The 16563-nt window shown below is 48.3% G+C and overlaps 1 protein-coding gene across 2 annotated transcripts in view; it reads left to right on the top strand.

The window, feature by feature from the left end:
- The window catches only part of ADCK5 (aarF domain containing kinase 5), a 925852-nt gene that overhangs the window by 419230 nt on the left and 490059 nt on the right, over positions 1–16563 (top strand). For both annotated transcript variants that reach the window (XM_069621949.1, XM_069621948.1), the window contains exons 7-8: positions 7282–7422; positions 9585–9698. In XM_069621949.1, the coding sequence (XP_069478050.1) occupies positions 7282–7422; positions 9585–9698 (255 nt within the window). The remainder of the gene's footprint in view (positions 1–7281; positions 7423–9584; positions 9699–16563) is intronic.

The raw sequence follows: 16563 nt of genomic DNA on the forward strand, positions 1-16563 counted from the left end.
GGCACTATATCTTTGTATCATTATACCAGTGGACCATTATACATATCGCACATACACCGGAGAGTATGCATGCGAGGAACACAGTTAAGGTGGTGGTTGGGCAGAAGCGATCATGACATTCTGGCTCAGATTGCCCCTGTCATTAATCGGCCGGGTAGCACTGGTAAAAATGGTTGTACTGGCACGCATTCTATAGTTTTTTGCAAATGTGCACTGCTTCAAAGCAGGTTCCTCCCCCCAACACCCGTATTTGGACTCTATGATTAGGGATTTCCTAGGGGGATATGGTAGACTTAAAATAGCGCTGACCACACTCCACGTAGTATACAAAGATGGAGGTGTGCAGCTCCCATCATCAGGATCAGATTACCTCGCTGCACAGCTTCAATATGTGGCTGGTTGGCTCTAAGATGGCCCTACAACGGAAGCTAACTTGCTGTGCTGTATGGTACACCCTGCAGTGCTCAAGGAGGCCCTGTGGGTCGCTGATAGCTGTCTAAGACATGTCACTCATGATTAGTCTGGGACGACCGGTGTGGGAAAGATCGATGAGTGCTTAAACTGTGCAACCCATGTTCCCTGCATGTGCCTACGACACCAGACGCATGTAGGGGGGTTGATGAGCTGGCAGTCACCCAGAAGGTGAGATGAGGTGGGACTTACTTGATGGGGAGATGTGTACAAGGATACAGGTGTTTAAGGACTTTGATGACTTGGTGCAGATGGAGGGGCTCCCCAATAGTCATTTTTTGAGATACCTAGAGCTTGTTAAGGATGCGAAACGCAAGTAGTCGGATTGGCCAGGGGAACGAGAGCCTGCTGGGCTGCTGACACTAACGTACGAATTGGAGGATGGCTGATGGCCTGTGTCCTGGCTTTATGGGTGCTTGCTGAGTGCGGCATATGGGAGAGGTACGAAACTGAGAACACAATGGGAAACTCACTTGGGCCAGTAACTCGGTGATACTCAATGAGACAATGCACTGTGCTTTTTATTTTATTAATTGTTCATTTGTAATGCGCCTATACACGTGTGTGTGTGTGTCATGGCGCAACAAGGCGAGGGGGCGGTATGGAGGGGGGAACGATCCTATTAGGCCTTCTTGTACGTTAGTATTGTGCAAGTGCAGGCATTTATATCGCACTTAATACCCAAGGTCGATTTTAATCATGGATGCAGGATTCGACCCAGTGTTGCTGAGCGTGGTCTTGCTTCCAAGACCCGCGTGTTGCCACTGCTACTGAGCTAGCCTCCCTTCACTTTGTTAAAAGGATCTCTCGTATTGCCAGTTTTCGCCTTCACCAGCTCAACCTGCTGCACAGAACGTACATGACTCCCAGCAGAGTAGCCAAGCTTGATTCTAAGGTGCCCCCTATTTGCCCATGATGTGGTGCTGACAGTGCGGATATCGTGCATATGTTCTGGTATTGCGTGAAGGTGCAAAGCCTTTTGGCACCAGATAGAGTTGACATGTGTTAAGGCTGGGGTTAATCGATATCAGTGGACCCTGATTGAATGTTTACTAACCGTTTATTCCAGGCCAGACAAATATAGGCATGTGGTTAAATTCATGGACCTGGCTTGTGTGTTGGCAAGAGGAGAGTTGCAATGGCGTGGACACAGAAGGGGGGCTCGCAAATCCGTCTCTGACATAGTGACTTCAAGAGATGGAGTTCAGCTGAAACCTTGACTTGGTATAGGGCCATGAAGCAGGGCATCTGTGAAGTTACTGAGAACATTGCAGCTTTGAATGCACACCTCCTTGCAATGTTAAGCACTTCTGATGATAAGCCCCCGTGAACACCCTGGTGCTTTTTCACATGGACACATGAACTAATGTTGGATATACCAGGGATTTTCCTAGACACTGGAGCATAGGTCTGTTGTAGCTGAACTGAGCCCAACCGTTGACCTCTCGGCTCCCTCACATGTGATGGGGAGATGCCTACTTCTATCTGGATACAGTGTGATAAGTGATATTGGATGCCATGTTTCTTTTAAATTTTCGTTTATTTCCCTTTTTTGTTGTGCTGGTTTTTCTTGTTTTATGTTAATTTAAGACGAGATTGCAGCGTAGACTCTTGTATGATGATAATGCCAATGTATTAATACACAAGAGTTTTAAATAAAATAAATATACCAGTAGACCATTGTACCAATGCCAGGAAACTAGCGTACTTGGACTATCATGGAAGATGTAGGGAAGGACCTTTTTAAGTTGGTACTTGCCTTTACATCGGAAAGATCTTTTTGAACTTTCTAATGCAACTTGGGGTCAGCCAAGGGGCCAAAGCACTCAAGATTATGTTTGAGACTTTGTGTGGTCACCATTTGGAGTTCAGGAGTCGAGCGGGAGTCCGGAAGAGGGCTTGGACTTGTCAAGATAGACAGCTTTTCAGTTATAGTTCTGGTGTTCAGGAACACCTAGTCCCATTCACCTTATTGGTTATCCACCCTCCCTCTTTTGTATTGATCCCTATTTGTTCCAGTTCAGCCCCTAGTCCATGTAGCTGTTTGCTCATCCTACATCCTGATGAAGATCATAATAAAGTCGTTTTTAGCCAGTTCCTACTGAGTCCCCAAATTGTCCGATCGGGTGCCTGAGGATTGGCATCTTGGGTTTTGATAATGAATGCAATGCTTTATTATGTCTAAGGCACCCCTGTCCTCCCTCTTAACACTATTACCAGGTAGGGAACGTGGATGTTAGCAATAGGCGTGGATTGGGTCTTAACGGACAAATGCTGTTTTATGCATGCATACCTTCAATCATGTGCTTTAAAGTACTTATTTTGACCTAGTAGACATATGTGTAGTATGGTTTGTTTGCCACTGTCCGGTGTCATTTGTTTAGCTCTGTGTAGTAACGGTACTTTACTACTGGACTTACTTCCTCTCTTGAGTTGGGCCCGACTGCTCTGCCATTGCTACCCTCTTAGAGAGGGTTGGCTTTCCTTTTGGTAGGACTCAATGTTTCACTACTAGATTAGATGGTTGCATATTCCTCGCCAAAATGGCTGTGCACAAATATTCCGAACACTTATCTTCTGACCAGCATCCTGGACCCATGGTAATCACCGGATTTCCGTTGGGAAGCCCTGCTGTTTAGGTGGAACATCAGTGGCTGACACTGCTGCCCAAAACCACCTGCTCCTTTTTGGGCCATTGTGACCAGAACTCTTGCAGCTTCTCATTGTGGGACCGCCCTGTACCATAGTCACCCTAGTCACCTGAATTGTAGGGTCACAATTGTGCTTCCTGATTGCTGCTTCATCAGTGAAAGTGGCATTTCATTCAGCCAATCGTCTCCCAGGCATGCAGATCTTGCATCAGGTGCTAGCGCCACAACCAAACTAAGGCCAGACGTCCATAAGGAACCCCTATACCAGTTATTCTTGGGCTGAATCACTATCCCTGAAGGTTCTCATTAGGCAAGAATTGATGTAACCCTGTGGGAGACTATACAACACCTAGCTGCTTGCTATTGGTATAGGCCTGTACTACACAATTCGGTAGTGTGAGTGGGCCGCCAGGCTTATTTCAAGAGGGGTAAATGTGAGCTGTAGCAATGAAATCCACCAATACAAGTATCCAAATAACACTTACACTCAAGGTTTTTAGTTAAATTAAGTATTTATTTAACAGCCGTTTTTATATAAGCATTCTTTAAAAAGGGTTATGTATGCAACAATCAAATATACTTTAAATACTTTTACAGAATGAACACAAAGCTAGTAGATACTCTTTATAGATGTTTCTTACACACTTCCTACACCCTGAAGTGACTTGACTAAGACATTAATTGCATTTATATATCACTAGTACTTTTTGTAAATTCTGAGGTTGGTAGAAAGGTTAAAGGAAGGAAAAGGATTAGGTTCTCAAAGCATGCAATCTTCCAATGCAGTCTAGATAAAAACCTTTCCTAGCAATATTAGTCAAAAACCAATGTATCACCTATGAGGGCCAGTAAGTACAAAAGTCAAATGGAATAGAAGAGTCTGCAGGGAGCCAGGACAGCCAAAGTTAATTGGAGCAAAGTCTGTGGAGCTGGGGCACTTCTTAGATCGTAAAGGACTTGCACAAAGTTAGTTTGTTGAAGAAAACTCACTGTAGGGTCACAAGCTGTTACACTTGTGAAGGGTAGAGCTGAAATCAACTCTAGCAAAGCAGCTACTGCAAGTCTCAACTGAGAAGAGCAAGCTACAGACACTGAGGTAAGTACCCCAAGTCAGAACAGTACCTTTGGTCAGAAGAAGAGTGTCCACATAGCTTCTGTCTGGTTGCAGTGATGCAGATCCTGTGTTCCTGAGCTGGGGACAAGAGGGAGGACGTCTGGGGACTCCTGCGGCAGAAATTCGAAGGTTGGCGTCAGCTATATGCTCTTTTTGGATCAGCTGCACTTCGCGGTTTCAGCGCTCGGAAAACCGCACCACTGCAGATCCTGGACACGGGTTGGACTTTCTTCACTCCTTGAGTCTTGCACTGTGGTGAAAGGACTTGAGCTCTGGTCGTCTTGCTTCTGGGGGGTCCTGGGGAGATTCCTGGAGCTTTTGGATGGCTTACAGACGTTGCACTCGACTACGGATTTCTCGACCCCTAGCTCTCGGTTCCTGCAGCAGCCAAGAAGTTCAGCCGGGGAAGGTGTTCAGTGGAGTTTGTCTAGGGGTTAGTACGTCCCACTAACCCAAGGGAAGAAGTCGTCCCTTCCGGAGCATCTCTTGTCGATTAGAAAAAGTAGTTTAAGCACAGCAGCAGGGTTTCACCCGGCAGTTCAACGGTCCAGGAGGATGCAGCAAGCTTTGTTCATGGTTTCTTCATCAGGTATTTCTTACCAGTGGTGGACTCTGCCTCTAGTCCCAAAACCCTTGCCTTTTAAGCAGGTTTCTCCCAGTCATACTCAGGCTAGCTGTCACTCAAACGGCAGGGTGGCTGTCGGGAATGTGTGCATTCAGGTTTCCCTAGAGACGAAGGACAGGAGTTTTGGGCACCTTCCTCACTTCCTGCCCTGCCAGACACACTGGAGCCAGAGGCAGGTTTCAGTACTGAAGCCTGCCAAAGGCAAAATGAACAAAGGGCTCCAACCTGGCTTGGCGCACAGAGTAAAACCCAAGAAAGACCTTGCAAACAGAAAATGATGAAAAAAGACGACCAGGCAATTTTGACACACTGGTCACCCACGGGAACTATACTGTAGCTGAGGATTCGGCTTCGGTAGAAAAGCACAATGGTAGGAAAATGAAAGTACTGCCACCAGCCATTTAAAGTAGTGAGGGTAACATCAAAAATGTTACATGAGTAAGTAGGAAAATGGGCTACTAAGTAAACCCTCAGCACTCCACATAAAATGGTGTGTGCTGGACCTACAAAGAGAAAAGGTAAGTAACAGTAATTTCACTTTACTATTCTTGGGAACTGTAGTTCACCCACGAAAAGGTATTTGAACGTTAGGAGAAATCTAAAGGATTTCTCTGTGATACTGCACTGAAGATGCTCAATACAAAAAGTAAATGCCTATGGAGTCTGTCCGACTCCAAAATCAAAGGAAACACATAGTCCAAATCAGGTCAAAATACATGAGAGAGTGAGAAAAAAGGGCTCACTCACTTCAGGGCTACAATTAAAAAGTCCTAAAGTCTAGCAAAAGAGCTGGGGTTCTCTATGGTGTAGAAGGGAATTGAGCACAGAAATGAGAATTCTCCCTGCCAGTTCTGATTTGCAATCCGTCGCTGGTCCTGATCAAATGGGGCCTCCAATGCAGTCCTTCAATGACTCCCTGCTCCCCCCACAGTGGGGCCATTTCTTAATAGAGGCTTTTGCTGCTGTTCTGCAACCATTCGCCTGTGTTCTCTGGTCATGGCAGGGTCCTCAAGACTCTACAGACTGATGGTTGCGCAACCATTGGCCTTGTGTTCCCCGGTCATGGCGGGGTCCTCAAGACTCTACAGACTGATGCTTACACAACCATTTGCCTTGTGTTCTCTGGTCATTGCTGGGTCCTCAAGACTCTACAGACTGATGGTTGCCCAACAATTCACCTTGTGTTCTCTGGTCATGATGGGGTCTCCTAGACTCTACAGACTGATGGTTGCGCAACTATTCGCCTTGTGTTCTCTGGTCATGATGGGGTCTCCAAGACTCTACAGACTGATGGTTGCGCAACTATTCACCTTGTGTTCTCTGGTCATGATGGGGTCTCCAAGACTACAGACTGATGGTTGCGCAACTATTCGCCTTGTGTTCTCTGGTCATGATGGGGTCTCCAAGACTCTAGACTGATGGTTGCGCAACCATTCACCTTGTGTTCTCTGGTCCTGATGGGGTCTCCAAGATTCTACAGACTGATGGTTGCGCAACCATTCACCTTGTGTTCTCTGGTCATGATGGGGTCTCCATGACTCCAAGAATAATGTTGGGGTCTACAAGACGGATGGTTGCTGCCTCTTTAGCTCCTGTGACCAAAAGGTAACGCATCCCCTGCTGACCTACAGAATTGTCTGATTATACTCTACGGAAAAAATATAAACTCCTTAGAAGTACCAACATATTTCACTCGATTTAGACAGGATTAAAAAACATTTGGAGCATTGATTGGTTTTTGGTCACTTATATGTGATTTTTAAAATGCCTACATATTTTTGGGCGCCAAGTGGCACTTTTAAAGTCTCTAAAAATAGATGGTTATTTATTCCATAATACGACTGTGTGTGCTAGTGATTTCCAAAGTTGTTTGATCTCAATTCAGAAACGTTACGCCTTCTCTTAACCTTTCTGTTGATGTTTCTGAATACATGACCTTATACTAATAAGTAGATCTGCCAGTATATATACAGTAAGCTGACTTGCCTTTGCTGTGCATTTATGTGTGACTAGCTATACGTTGATTCCAACCCTCCTCCGAGTCAGGGCTAACTTGATGGAAAGCCATGCCTAACATTAAAAGGGGTTCTTCTAAGCCACTAAAAGAATGCTAAAAGAATGCTCCTTCATGCAATGCTCCTTCATGGCAACTGTGTGGCAATGTCCTATTGAATGTTGTGTGTGCGTGTGTGTTATACCATCTTCATCTAAGACTTGCTTGTTAGCCATGTCCACCCAAAGGTGAGTCCGGGAATGCTTGGAGGAATCCCTGTTGCGTCTGAGCTTTGGGTCCGTCTCTCTCAGCCCTTCACGGTACACACGCTCCTACTATTTCTGGTACCAAGTGTTAAGAAGCATTTTTAAAAGCTATGACTGACAGAAGAGGAATAATGTGTCTTCCCTTCTCTCTCTCTGCACAGGTGGACGAGCTCTTCCTGGAGGACTTTAACATGCCGGCTTCCCGGCTCTTCAAGGAGTTTGACTATGAGCCGCTGGCCGCTGCCAGTCTAGCGCAGGTGCACAAGGCGATGCTGGTGGATGGCACACCCGTGGCTGTGAAGGTGAGCCCCATGCACGCTGCTCCATGTTCTGGAGTGGCACATTGACACTGGCAAGCTTGGACAATCTCAGGTATGCATGTCCAGCTGACATGATTCCTTCCCAACAAAGGCGGAAAACCTTGAAGCGATTTTAAAGTCTCCTTTACAATGGATTCGAGCTAGAAGCCAGGCTCCACAGGCTAAACTGCCACACAGCTGGTTGGGTCCAGCTCAAAGCTCCTTGCACAAACAGAACGATACATGTAGCAGAGTTCAGCAGTTCTCATTAAATAATGGAGGAGCAGACCTGCATCTGCTTTGTTACGCAAACACCCTAATGTGCCAGGGTGTGATGAGACACATTGAAAGAATGCAGTGACGTGGGAAACTCCTTGTGAAACAGTTCCGAGAAGTGAAGGAGCACAGTGGGTCTCCTCGAGAAAGCTTGTGGGGAAATCTAGTTTGCTGAGACTGCACAAACTTATTTCTGCCCTATAGCCTCTCTGCAAGGGAGAGTCCTGCCATTATCTGGTACCCATGAGCCTCTCTGCAAGGGAGAGTTCTGCTGTTACCTGGTTGAGCAGGCTACGTGCAAAGTGGCAGAGACTGCACACACTTATTTCTGCCCTATAGCCTCTCTGCAAGGGAGAGTACTGCCATTATCTGGTACCCATGAGTGCAAGGGAGATTCCTGCCGTTATCTGGTTAGGCAGGCTACGTGCAGAGTGGCAGAGACTGCACAAACTTTTTTCTGCCCTTGAGCTTCTCTGCAAGGGAGAGTCCTGCTGTTATCTGGTTGAGCAGGCTACACGCAAAGTAGTCAACACTCTGGAGTTCTGAAGCAATTGCTGTAGTCTTTGAAAGATAACACATTTCCCTATATAGAGAGCATCTCAAGCTAGTTTGTTTAATGAGCCTTTATGGTGCTGCTGCCATTTACTGTTCTGCCCTTTGGTCCATCTGACCGCAGGTGCTAGGGTTTACTACTGAGGGGTGGCCTGGAGGTTAATAAGCTGTCTGCACAGTATTATCTGTAATATCCAGAGTGCTCTGCTTCCTCCAGCCCAGATGAGCAATGCATGGCTCTGGGCCCTGACACTCATAGCTCAGTGGAAGAACTACTGACTGATATTTAATTCATCTTACTCTTCTGAGTAATTTAACTATTGGGTGCATGTCCATAGCTGTGTATTGGAATCGAATATTGTTGGGAACCTGTGGGTACCGGGTCAAGCCATTGAGCGAGATGTTCTAGATCTAGTTTTCTGTCAGGAGAACTACTTCAGCTTTCCCTTCCCTCTTCTGCTGACATGGCGTGATCACCTTAATCCACCTCCACAGGTAACACATCTGGCAGATTTCCCTATGCCTCCAACGATATAGATACCATTGCAAGAAATCCTGCATATGCCCTCTTGGTGATGTGCTTAACAACTGGCCTTGATGGGCTTGTGCCTAAAAAAAAAGAGTTTTCTTACCCTAAGAAGTCAAACGGTGGCACCGCCTTGTTTGCTTTGGAGATCTTCAGTTCAGAAGGAAGGGGGGGAGGTAGATTTTCTTTTTCCTTTACACCCGCCACCCCTCAGCAATTCCTGCCTTACTATGTTCGAAAATTATGGTTAGCAGTTTATCTAATGCTAGGAGGCTGTTCTACTGTGATGGAGCACACTACACAATCCCGAACATAATGGGTGCTGCCTCCAAAAGGTCAAAAATACCAATACAAATTGAAACATTGGAGAATGTAAAGAATCGGAAGGTGCCATTGAGTTGCAGCTGTATGAGCTCTGAGGACACACTTGGAAGAACTTTGAGAGTAACCCATGTACTAACCACCCTACTCCTGCTCCCCTCCAACATACCTCTCAAGTGTTTTACACGCCTGATGGGCTACACACAAACACCCCCCAACATAACTAACACTCCTATGCACCAAACAACAAACCAGTGAACGCAGCCAACTCCTCTGCAGGCCAACATACACAGATGGCAGTTTCTCCTGGTTCTGGCCTGTCCTATCACTCTTCCCTCACTAAACACCCCCTCCCTTCTTGCAGAGTCACGTGAGCACCTGGAGACCATCCCAATGGTAACCGTGTGCTGTATAAGACAAGTTAACCTAACATGTCAAATGATTGAATTGGCACAGTTGCTGATCTCAGGCTCTTCTCTGTCTTTCCTAGGTTCAGTACATTGATTTGCGTGACCGATTTGATGGAGACATTCGAACGCTTGAACTGTTGTTGCGAGTCATAGAGTTAATGCATCCAAGTTTTGGCTTCAGTTGGGTCCTAAAGGTAAGAGATTTAAAGCAATCAGTGGTTTTCCCTTCCCAGAATGCGCCACACAGAATGCCCATTCTTTTCCTAGGGTGAATGGCATTGCGATGCAAGATAAATGTCAGTGTCACTGAATAAAGTACTGTCCTCTGCCCTTCCTTGTTTTCTTCAGCTCTGGTACACCATTCCCGTGCTGTCATCCGGGCTGTGCCCTCCCCTGTCCCCCATTGTCCTCTAGACTGCTCCCCACCTAAGCTGTCATCTGGTCCGGACCCCCCTCTTTGGCTCTTTATCTCATCTGTGCCAGCCCCTCCCTCTCTGGCCCCTGCTGTCATCTGTGCAGGCCCCTCCCTTTCTGACCACTGCTGTTGTCTGTGTCGGCCCCCATTCTCTGGCTCCTGCTGTCGTCTGTGCCAGCCTCTCCTCTCTGGCCAAAAGATCGGCCAAACTCTCTAGTTGTGTAGTGTTACCAAATATGTTCTTTGCTGCTTTCGTTCCATAGACTTCTATGTGCCCTCTCCCCATCTATTGGCTATTGAACGCACCCTGACCTGCCTTTTGGAGGTAAGTAAATCCCTCCCTCAGCTTTTGCTCACCTTCTCTGGGGATACTGGTCGGGCCCCAAGACTACCATTACTGGGAGGCGCTGTCTTCCTAAGTGGAACTATTTTTATTTTTACGCTGCACACATAACCTTACCGTTCATTGTGGTAAGGACACTTCGTATTCCTTGTACTTTTTCTTTTGAAAAGTTACAGTTGCAGATAGTTTGTTCAGGATGGGCTGGTGGCAGCATATTTTTCTACCATGTTTTAGATGTTTCTTGTGTGCACTGTGAGGAGCCAGGAATGAGACGCGGACACAGGAATTATCATTTTGGTTGTGCACTTTTATTCAGAATAATAAGGGGTTGGAAAATGCCTCACCCTCTGTGGGATGGAAGACAGAAGACGTAAGTATGCTCAAATAGTACTTTATTTTCTTAATGTAGAGGAATGTCCTTGGTTTCCTCCAATCAGAATGTCCAGCTTGGAGGTAGTTTCTTCACTACCCTCACAGCCTAGGGGCTAGTCTGCTCCTCTGTAATCTTCTCCTATTAAGGTGAGTCCGGATAGGCCCACCATTCACCTCCTCTCTCCTCTCTTGCTCTCTGCAAGTAACATACAAAAGGGGATTACAGTCATTCCTTATATACCAGGAGATAGGCTCATCTCCCCACCAATCATTAACACCTCCTAGAATCCCCACCCTGATAGGTTGTTGTTTCCAGGATCCCACCCTTAAAAGAAGGGCTGCCGTACCCACTTCCTCCTCAGACGTGCCAGCCAACAGGTGGGAGCCACGCCCCCCTAGTCTGGGGGCTATCCTGTTCGCAATGTCTCTCCTTGCTTCCATTCCCTGCTAGGGAACATTGGCTTCTCTCCACGGCCTTTCCCCAACTCCCTCCGTCTTTTCCCTGACTCTGCCCCCTCTTCGTGGGCCGTTCCCGTGGAGCTGCAGTGTTCATGGCGGCTGTGGCCGCCGGACAATGAGGTGAGTTAAGGGCATGTGTTGTTTCGGGCGGGGAGGGAGAGTGTGGATGCTCCCCTTCAGGAGCCTTGCCGGGCCCCCTTCGTTTCAGAGGGTGCTACGTTCCCGTCTGTCCGCGTCGGCCGCAACGGTGTCGGCGAGGACGAGTCCCGCCTCGCTGAGCCCAGTGTAGCCGTCGGCAGCGGTCTCAGGGTTTGCCAGCCATGGTCTGCTACTGTGTGCGGTAGCAGCCATGGTGGAAGTGCGTCCCGTCCCCTTTCGTTCAGGAGCGGCATGTTCGCTGGCCTAATGTTTCCAGCACCCGCTTCCAATAGCGGGCTCTCCTCCATGCCGAACACCCCTTCCCCACACCCTCCCTCATCTAGGAGGTATTTCCCTACCTCAACCAAACACGAAGGGCTCTATCCTTTGTCAAGATGTTAAAATATAAAAAGAACATGTCCTGTGTCAGCTATCCTATTCTGGCCCTCACACTCTATTTTGTTTAGCCTTTGCGTGTTTTTTTACTGCTGGAGCTGCAATTTTGTCATTTGTCTGCTTCCATAAGAGCTCACAGACACGTTTGCGTGACTGGGACACAATTCTGACTAGATGAAGCTCTTCCAGATACCTTAATCAATATATCTGTGTTTGCACCCTCGAAAGTGTAATTTGGTTGGCTGTCTCTAAAAGGATTGACTGGCAAAACCTTTGGGTGGAGAACAAATGGCGATTAGAGGGCTGGGTAGACACCAGCTATGTGTGCGCGTATGTGTAACTGTTGTGTGTAGCTGAGGGGCTGAGGACTTTGTGTGAGACTCCTTGCTGTGGCTCTATTGTAGCTTCCTGGCGCGGAGCTGCACTCTTCTTTCCAGCATCCTGCCTCAGGCTTTTCCCCATTTTGATCCACTGGTTTATCTGGATCCTCCAGCATGCGCTGCCTCCTAGAAGCTGCTTAGTCCTGTGATACTTATTGCAACAGAAGTGGGAGCCGATGCCGCCTTCTGCAAAGAGTGCTACTTTGTGGGACATCCTGACCTTACAGATGTTCCTCCTTTGAAAGGGGCCCCTAGAGGACCCTGACGTCTATGGAAACAAGGCGAGTCACCACACACAATAGAGACGCCAGACACGAGGTTGTAGTCCCAAAGCTAGGGTTTATTGCAAAGTAAAAGTCTCAGTTGGCCAACTCGGTCTCACGCCCCGCAACGTGTATCTCTAGACCTCGAGGGACGCAAGAGCCATGAATTACGTACATCAGTTACATATATACAAAATGCATATCATACAATCAGCTATGACATGTTTAACACCCCCCTTTATTGGGTTTCTTTGAACTTGGTGTGATGATGGGCATCTCCGACCACTATGACACCTTCAAACATCTATTCTAGTAACAATTTGCAATTTGTGAGTGCGAAGGCATCTTTCAGTTGTTGAATAGAACACGGCGCTTCTGTTCTTGGAAGCGAACCACATACGGGGGGAGTTGCAGTCCGTAACTTGCTATCTATCAGGTGCTATTCGCGTCCTGGGAGCCGACATGCTCTAGCGGGCTCAGCAAAGAGGGGCCATAAGAAAAGCACAATTCAAGCCTTTAGCGGTAATATTCGGACATATTCTACCATATAACGAGACTGGCTGGCAGCTTTGAGATGATTAAATGCCCTGCAGCTCTGCTTCAAGGCTACATTCGGGAGGGAGCCGGGCATTCTTCCTGGCGCTGCCTACGTTTGTGTTTCATCGAACTCTTGTTATCCTCACGGCCCTGCGGCCTTGTCCTTTTCACATACAGACAACAATGTTTCACAGTCGAGCAGTGTAAGCGGAAAATATACTGTGAAGCAATAGGAACAGAAAGCAATGAGCAATGGTTAGAAAACAAAATGGCGATTCTTGTTACATCAAAATGGCCGTTCATTAGCAAACTCGAAAATCTATATTTTGTCATATCGTGCATGAGACGGTTGGCCCACGGCCACCAAAATGCGTTTGCGGTTTCAAAGTAGAGGTATCCTTATTTCTAGACTGACACCTTGTGTGACCCTCCTGCTCATTGTTCTAAAACATTGTCCTCCCTAGAGTACCCTGTGACCTGTGCTAAAGGGGACACAATGCTGCTATCCAGCTGCTGCTTCTGACAGCACCGTTTCTCAAGGTTGTTTGGGAGATAATTGATCAAATCTCTGGTGAGGGCTGTGTAACTACCTAACCTCATGGGACAACAGTGTCACCCAAAAGGAAAACACCAGGCTCTCCAATGGTATCTGTTGCAGAGCAATCGGGCTTAACTTCAGGATGGTGGAAGGCTGGCAGGGAGGTACAGGTATACCCTGTAGACCAGGCCCTCCAATGATATCTGTTGCAGAGCAATCGGGCTTAACTTGAGGATGGTGGAAGGCTGGCAGGGAGGTACAGTTATCCCCTGTAGACCAGGCTCTCCAATGATATCTGTTGCAAAGCAATTGGGCTTAACTTCTGCATGGTGGAAGGCTGGCAGGGAGGTGCAGTTATCCCCTGTAGTCCCCATGAACAACTACGCCAGAACGGTATACAGGAAATAGTCACTTTATGTTTAAGGCAACACATCGAATATTGATGATGGGGGAAAATAAGTATTCTGGTTACACATAACATACCATAGTGTAGATATAAAAATTTGAATTGCTTAAAATGCAAGCCCCATACCTGGTGGCACCATACACGTATGTTTCCAGATGTATGTTAAAAAATAGAAACCCCCCCCACACTTTAGACAATATTGCACACAGTAATTACCATCATGTCCAGAACCCAAGGGTACCACATAGAGCTCAAGTATACATCCTGCAATAAATACACGCAGACAGGGGTACACAGTGTCCAACACAGCCAGGAGGGCTATCCAGATCCTAGGTCCAGAAGGGCATAGTCCACCCCATGGAGGGAAAGAGTATCATCACTCACTGATGCAATGTATACCTACCCTATGCTGGGGTATAAGGCCTAGATTTTAAAATCCTTCATAAATCAGGGGCGTCCAAAATTCCAGGGCTTCATGGAGAACTCCAGGGACCCTATGGGAACCCTAGAAAAATGCCGCAGTAAGTACCTTGCCGAGTCACTTGTGGGGGTTCCAGTGTTAAGAAAAGTGCTGCATTGTAAACAGGGCAAAGTCTCTAAGGTGACCCACGTTTATCATGCAAAGCACAGGGGGACACCAGTGGAGATCCAGAAGAAGTGAACCACTGGAGACTCAAGGCCCTGTAGCTCCATGGCCAGAGAAGGATTCAGCGCCCAATTTAAACCCATGGGGAAATGCATTTGAAGGGGTCCTCAGAAGAAGTCTCTCTGACCACCAAAGTAAATCAGAAACCCCCATAAAATTGGAAAATGCAAAATGATGAGGGGTCCCATAGATTGATACTGCAGAACATCCAGAAATGGAATTCTGACCTAACCAGTGGGTCATCCTGAAGGGGTCACTCAACAGCATCCATCAACGGGACAGTCTTTTTCATTTGCCCAGCCATCTCTAGGGAACCTGTTGGCAAACCCTGCATCAGGAATTGATTCTACGACAAAGCTCAAATCTTCACCCTTGTCAGGTTTTGTCCGATCCATGGGGTCTTTGGACTTAATCCATGACTGGTCTTATCGTCTTGAGCCTTGCGGCTTTGCCTGCAGTCATTCTCCAGCCCTGCAGCTGTCACGCTGGCTGCAGCAGGGTTTTGCTCCATCTCTATTTTCATTGAACCTGGGTCTGGAACTGTTCTGGTGGGGGCTCCATCCTGCCTAGCCTTAATGTTGCCTGCTTGGCAGCCTACCTTAGAGGAATACCAACGGGTCGGGTAGGAGGGAGAGCCAGAAGCTGCTGGCAGCCTAGTCCCATCCATGCTTTTACCAACAGGTCAGGTAGGAGGGAGAGCCAGAGGCTGCCGCCAGCCTAGTCCCATCCATGCATTTACCAACAGGTCGGGTAGGAGGGAGAGCCAGAGGCTGCCTACAGTCTAGTCCTGTCCACGGGTAGGAGGGAGAAGCTGCCGGCAGCCTAGTCCCATCCATGCATTTACCAACAGGTCGGGTAGGAGGGAGAGCCGGAGGCTGCCGGGAGCCTAGTCCAATCCATGCATTTACCAACAAGTCGGGTAGGAGGGAGAGCCTGAGGCTGCCTACAGTCTAGTCCCGTCCATGCATTTACCAACAGTTTGGGTAGGAGGGGAGCCAGAGGCTGCTGACAGCCTAGTCCCATCCATGCATTTACCAACAGGTCGGGTAGGAGGGAGAGCCGGCAGCTCCATGCATTTACCAACAGGTCGGGTAGGAGGGAGAGCCAGAGGCTGCCTACAGTCTAGTCCCTTCCACGGGTAGGAGGGAGAGGCTGCCGGCAGCCTAGTCCCATCCATGCATTTACCAACAGGTCGGGTAGGAGGGAGAGCCGGAAGCTGCCGGGAGCCTAATCCAATCTATGCATTTACCAACAGGTCTGGTAGGAGGGAGAGCCAGAGGCTGCCTACAGTCTAGTCCCGTCCATGCATTTACCAACAGGTCGGGTAGGAGGGAGAGCCAGAGGCTGCCTACAGTCTAGTCCCGTCCACGGGTAGGAGGGAGAGGCTGCCGGCAGCCTAGTCCCATCCATGCATTTACCAACAGGTCGGGTAGGAGGGAGAGCCGGAAGCTGCCGGGAGCCTAATCCAATCTATGCATTTACCAACAGGTCTGGTAGGAGGGAGAGCCAGAGGCTGCCTACAGTCTAGTCCCGTCCATGCATTTACCAACAGGTCGGGTAGGAGGGAGAGCCAGAGGCTGCCGGCAGCTTGGTCCCATCCACGCTTTTACCAACAGGTCGGGTAGGAGGGACAGCCAGAGGCTGCTGGCAGCCTAGTTCCATCCATTCATTTACCAACAGGTCGGGTAGAAGGGAGAGCCAGAGGCTGCCGGCAGCCTAGTTCCATCCATGCATTTACCAACCGGTCGGGTAGGAGGGAGAGCCAGAGGCTGCCGGCAGCCTAGTCCTATCCATGCATTTACCAACAGGTCGGGTAGGAGGGAGAGCCAGAGGCTGCCTACAGTCTAGTCCCGTCCACGGGTAGGAAGGAGAGGCTGCCAGCAGCCTAGTCCCATCCATGCATTTACCAACAGGTCCGGTAGGAGGGAGAGCCGGAGGCTGCCGGCAGCCTAGTCCCATCCATGCTTTTACCAACAGGTCGGGTAGGAGGGAGAGCCGGAGGCTGCCGGGAGCCTAATCCAATCCATGCATTTACCAACAGGTCTGGTAGGAGGGAGAGCCAGAGGCTGCATACAGTCTAGTCTCGTCCATGCATTTACCAACAGGTCGGGTACGAGGGAGAGCCGGAGGCTGTTGGGAGACTAATCCAATCCATGCATTTACCAA

Source organism: Ambystoma mexicanum, chromosome 5q (assembly GCF_040938575.1).
Source record: "Ambystoma mexicanum isolate Mex_15411 chromosome 5q, UKY_AmexF1_1, whole genome shotgun sequence".
In the NCBI taxonomy this organism is placed as follows: Eukaryota; Metazoa; Chordata; class Amphibia; order Caudata; family Ambystomatidae; genus Ambystoma; species Ambystoma mexicanum.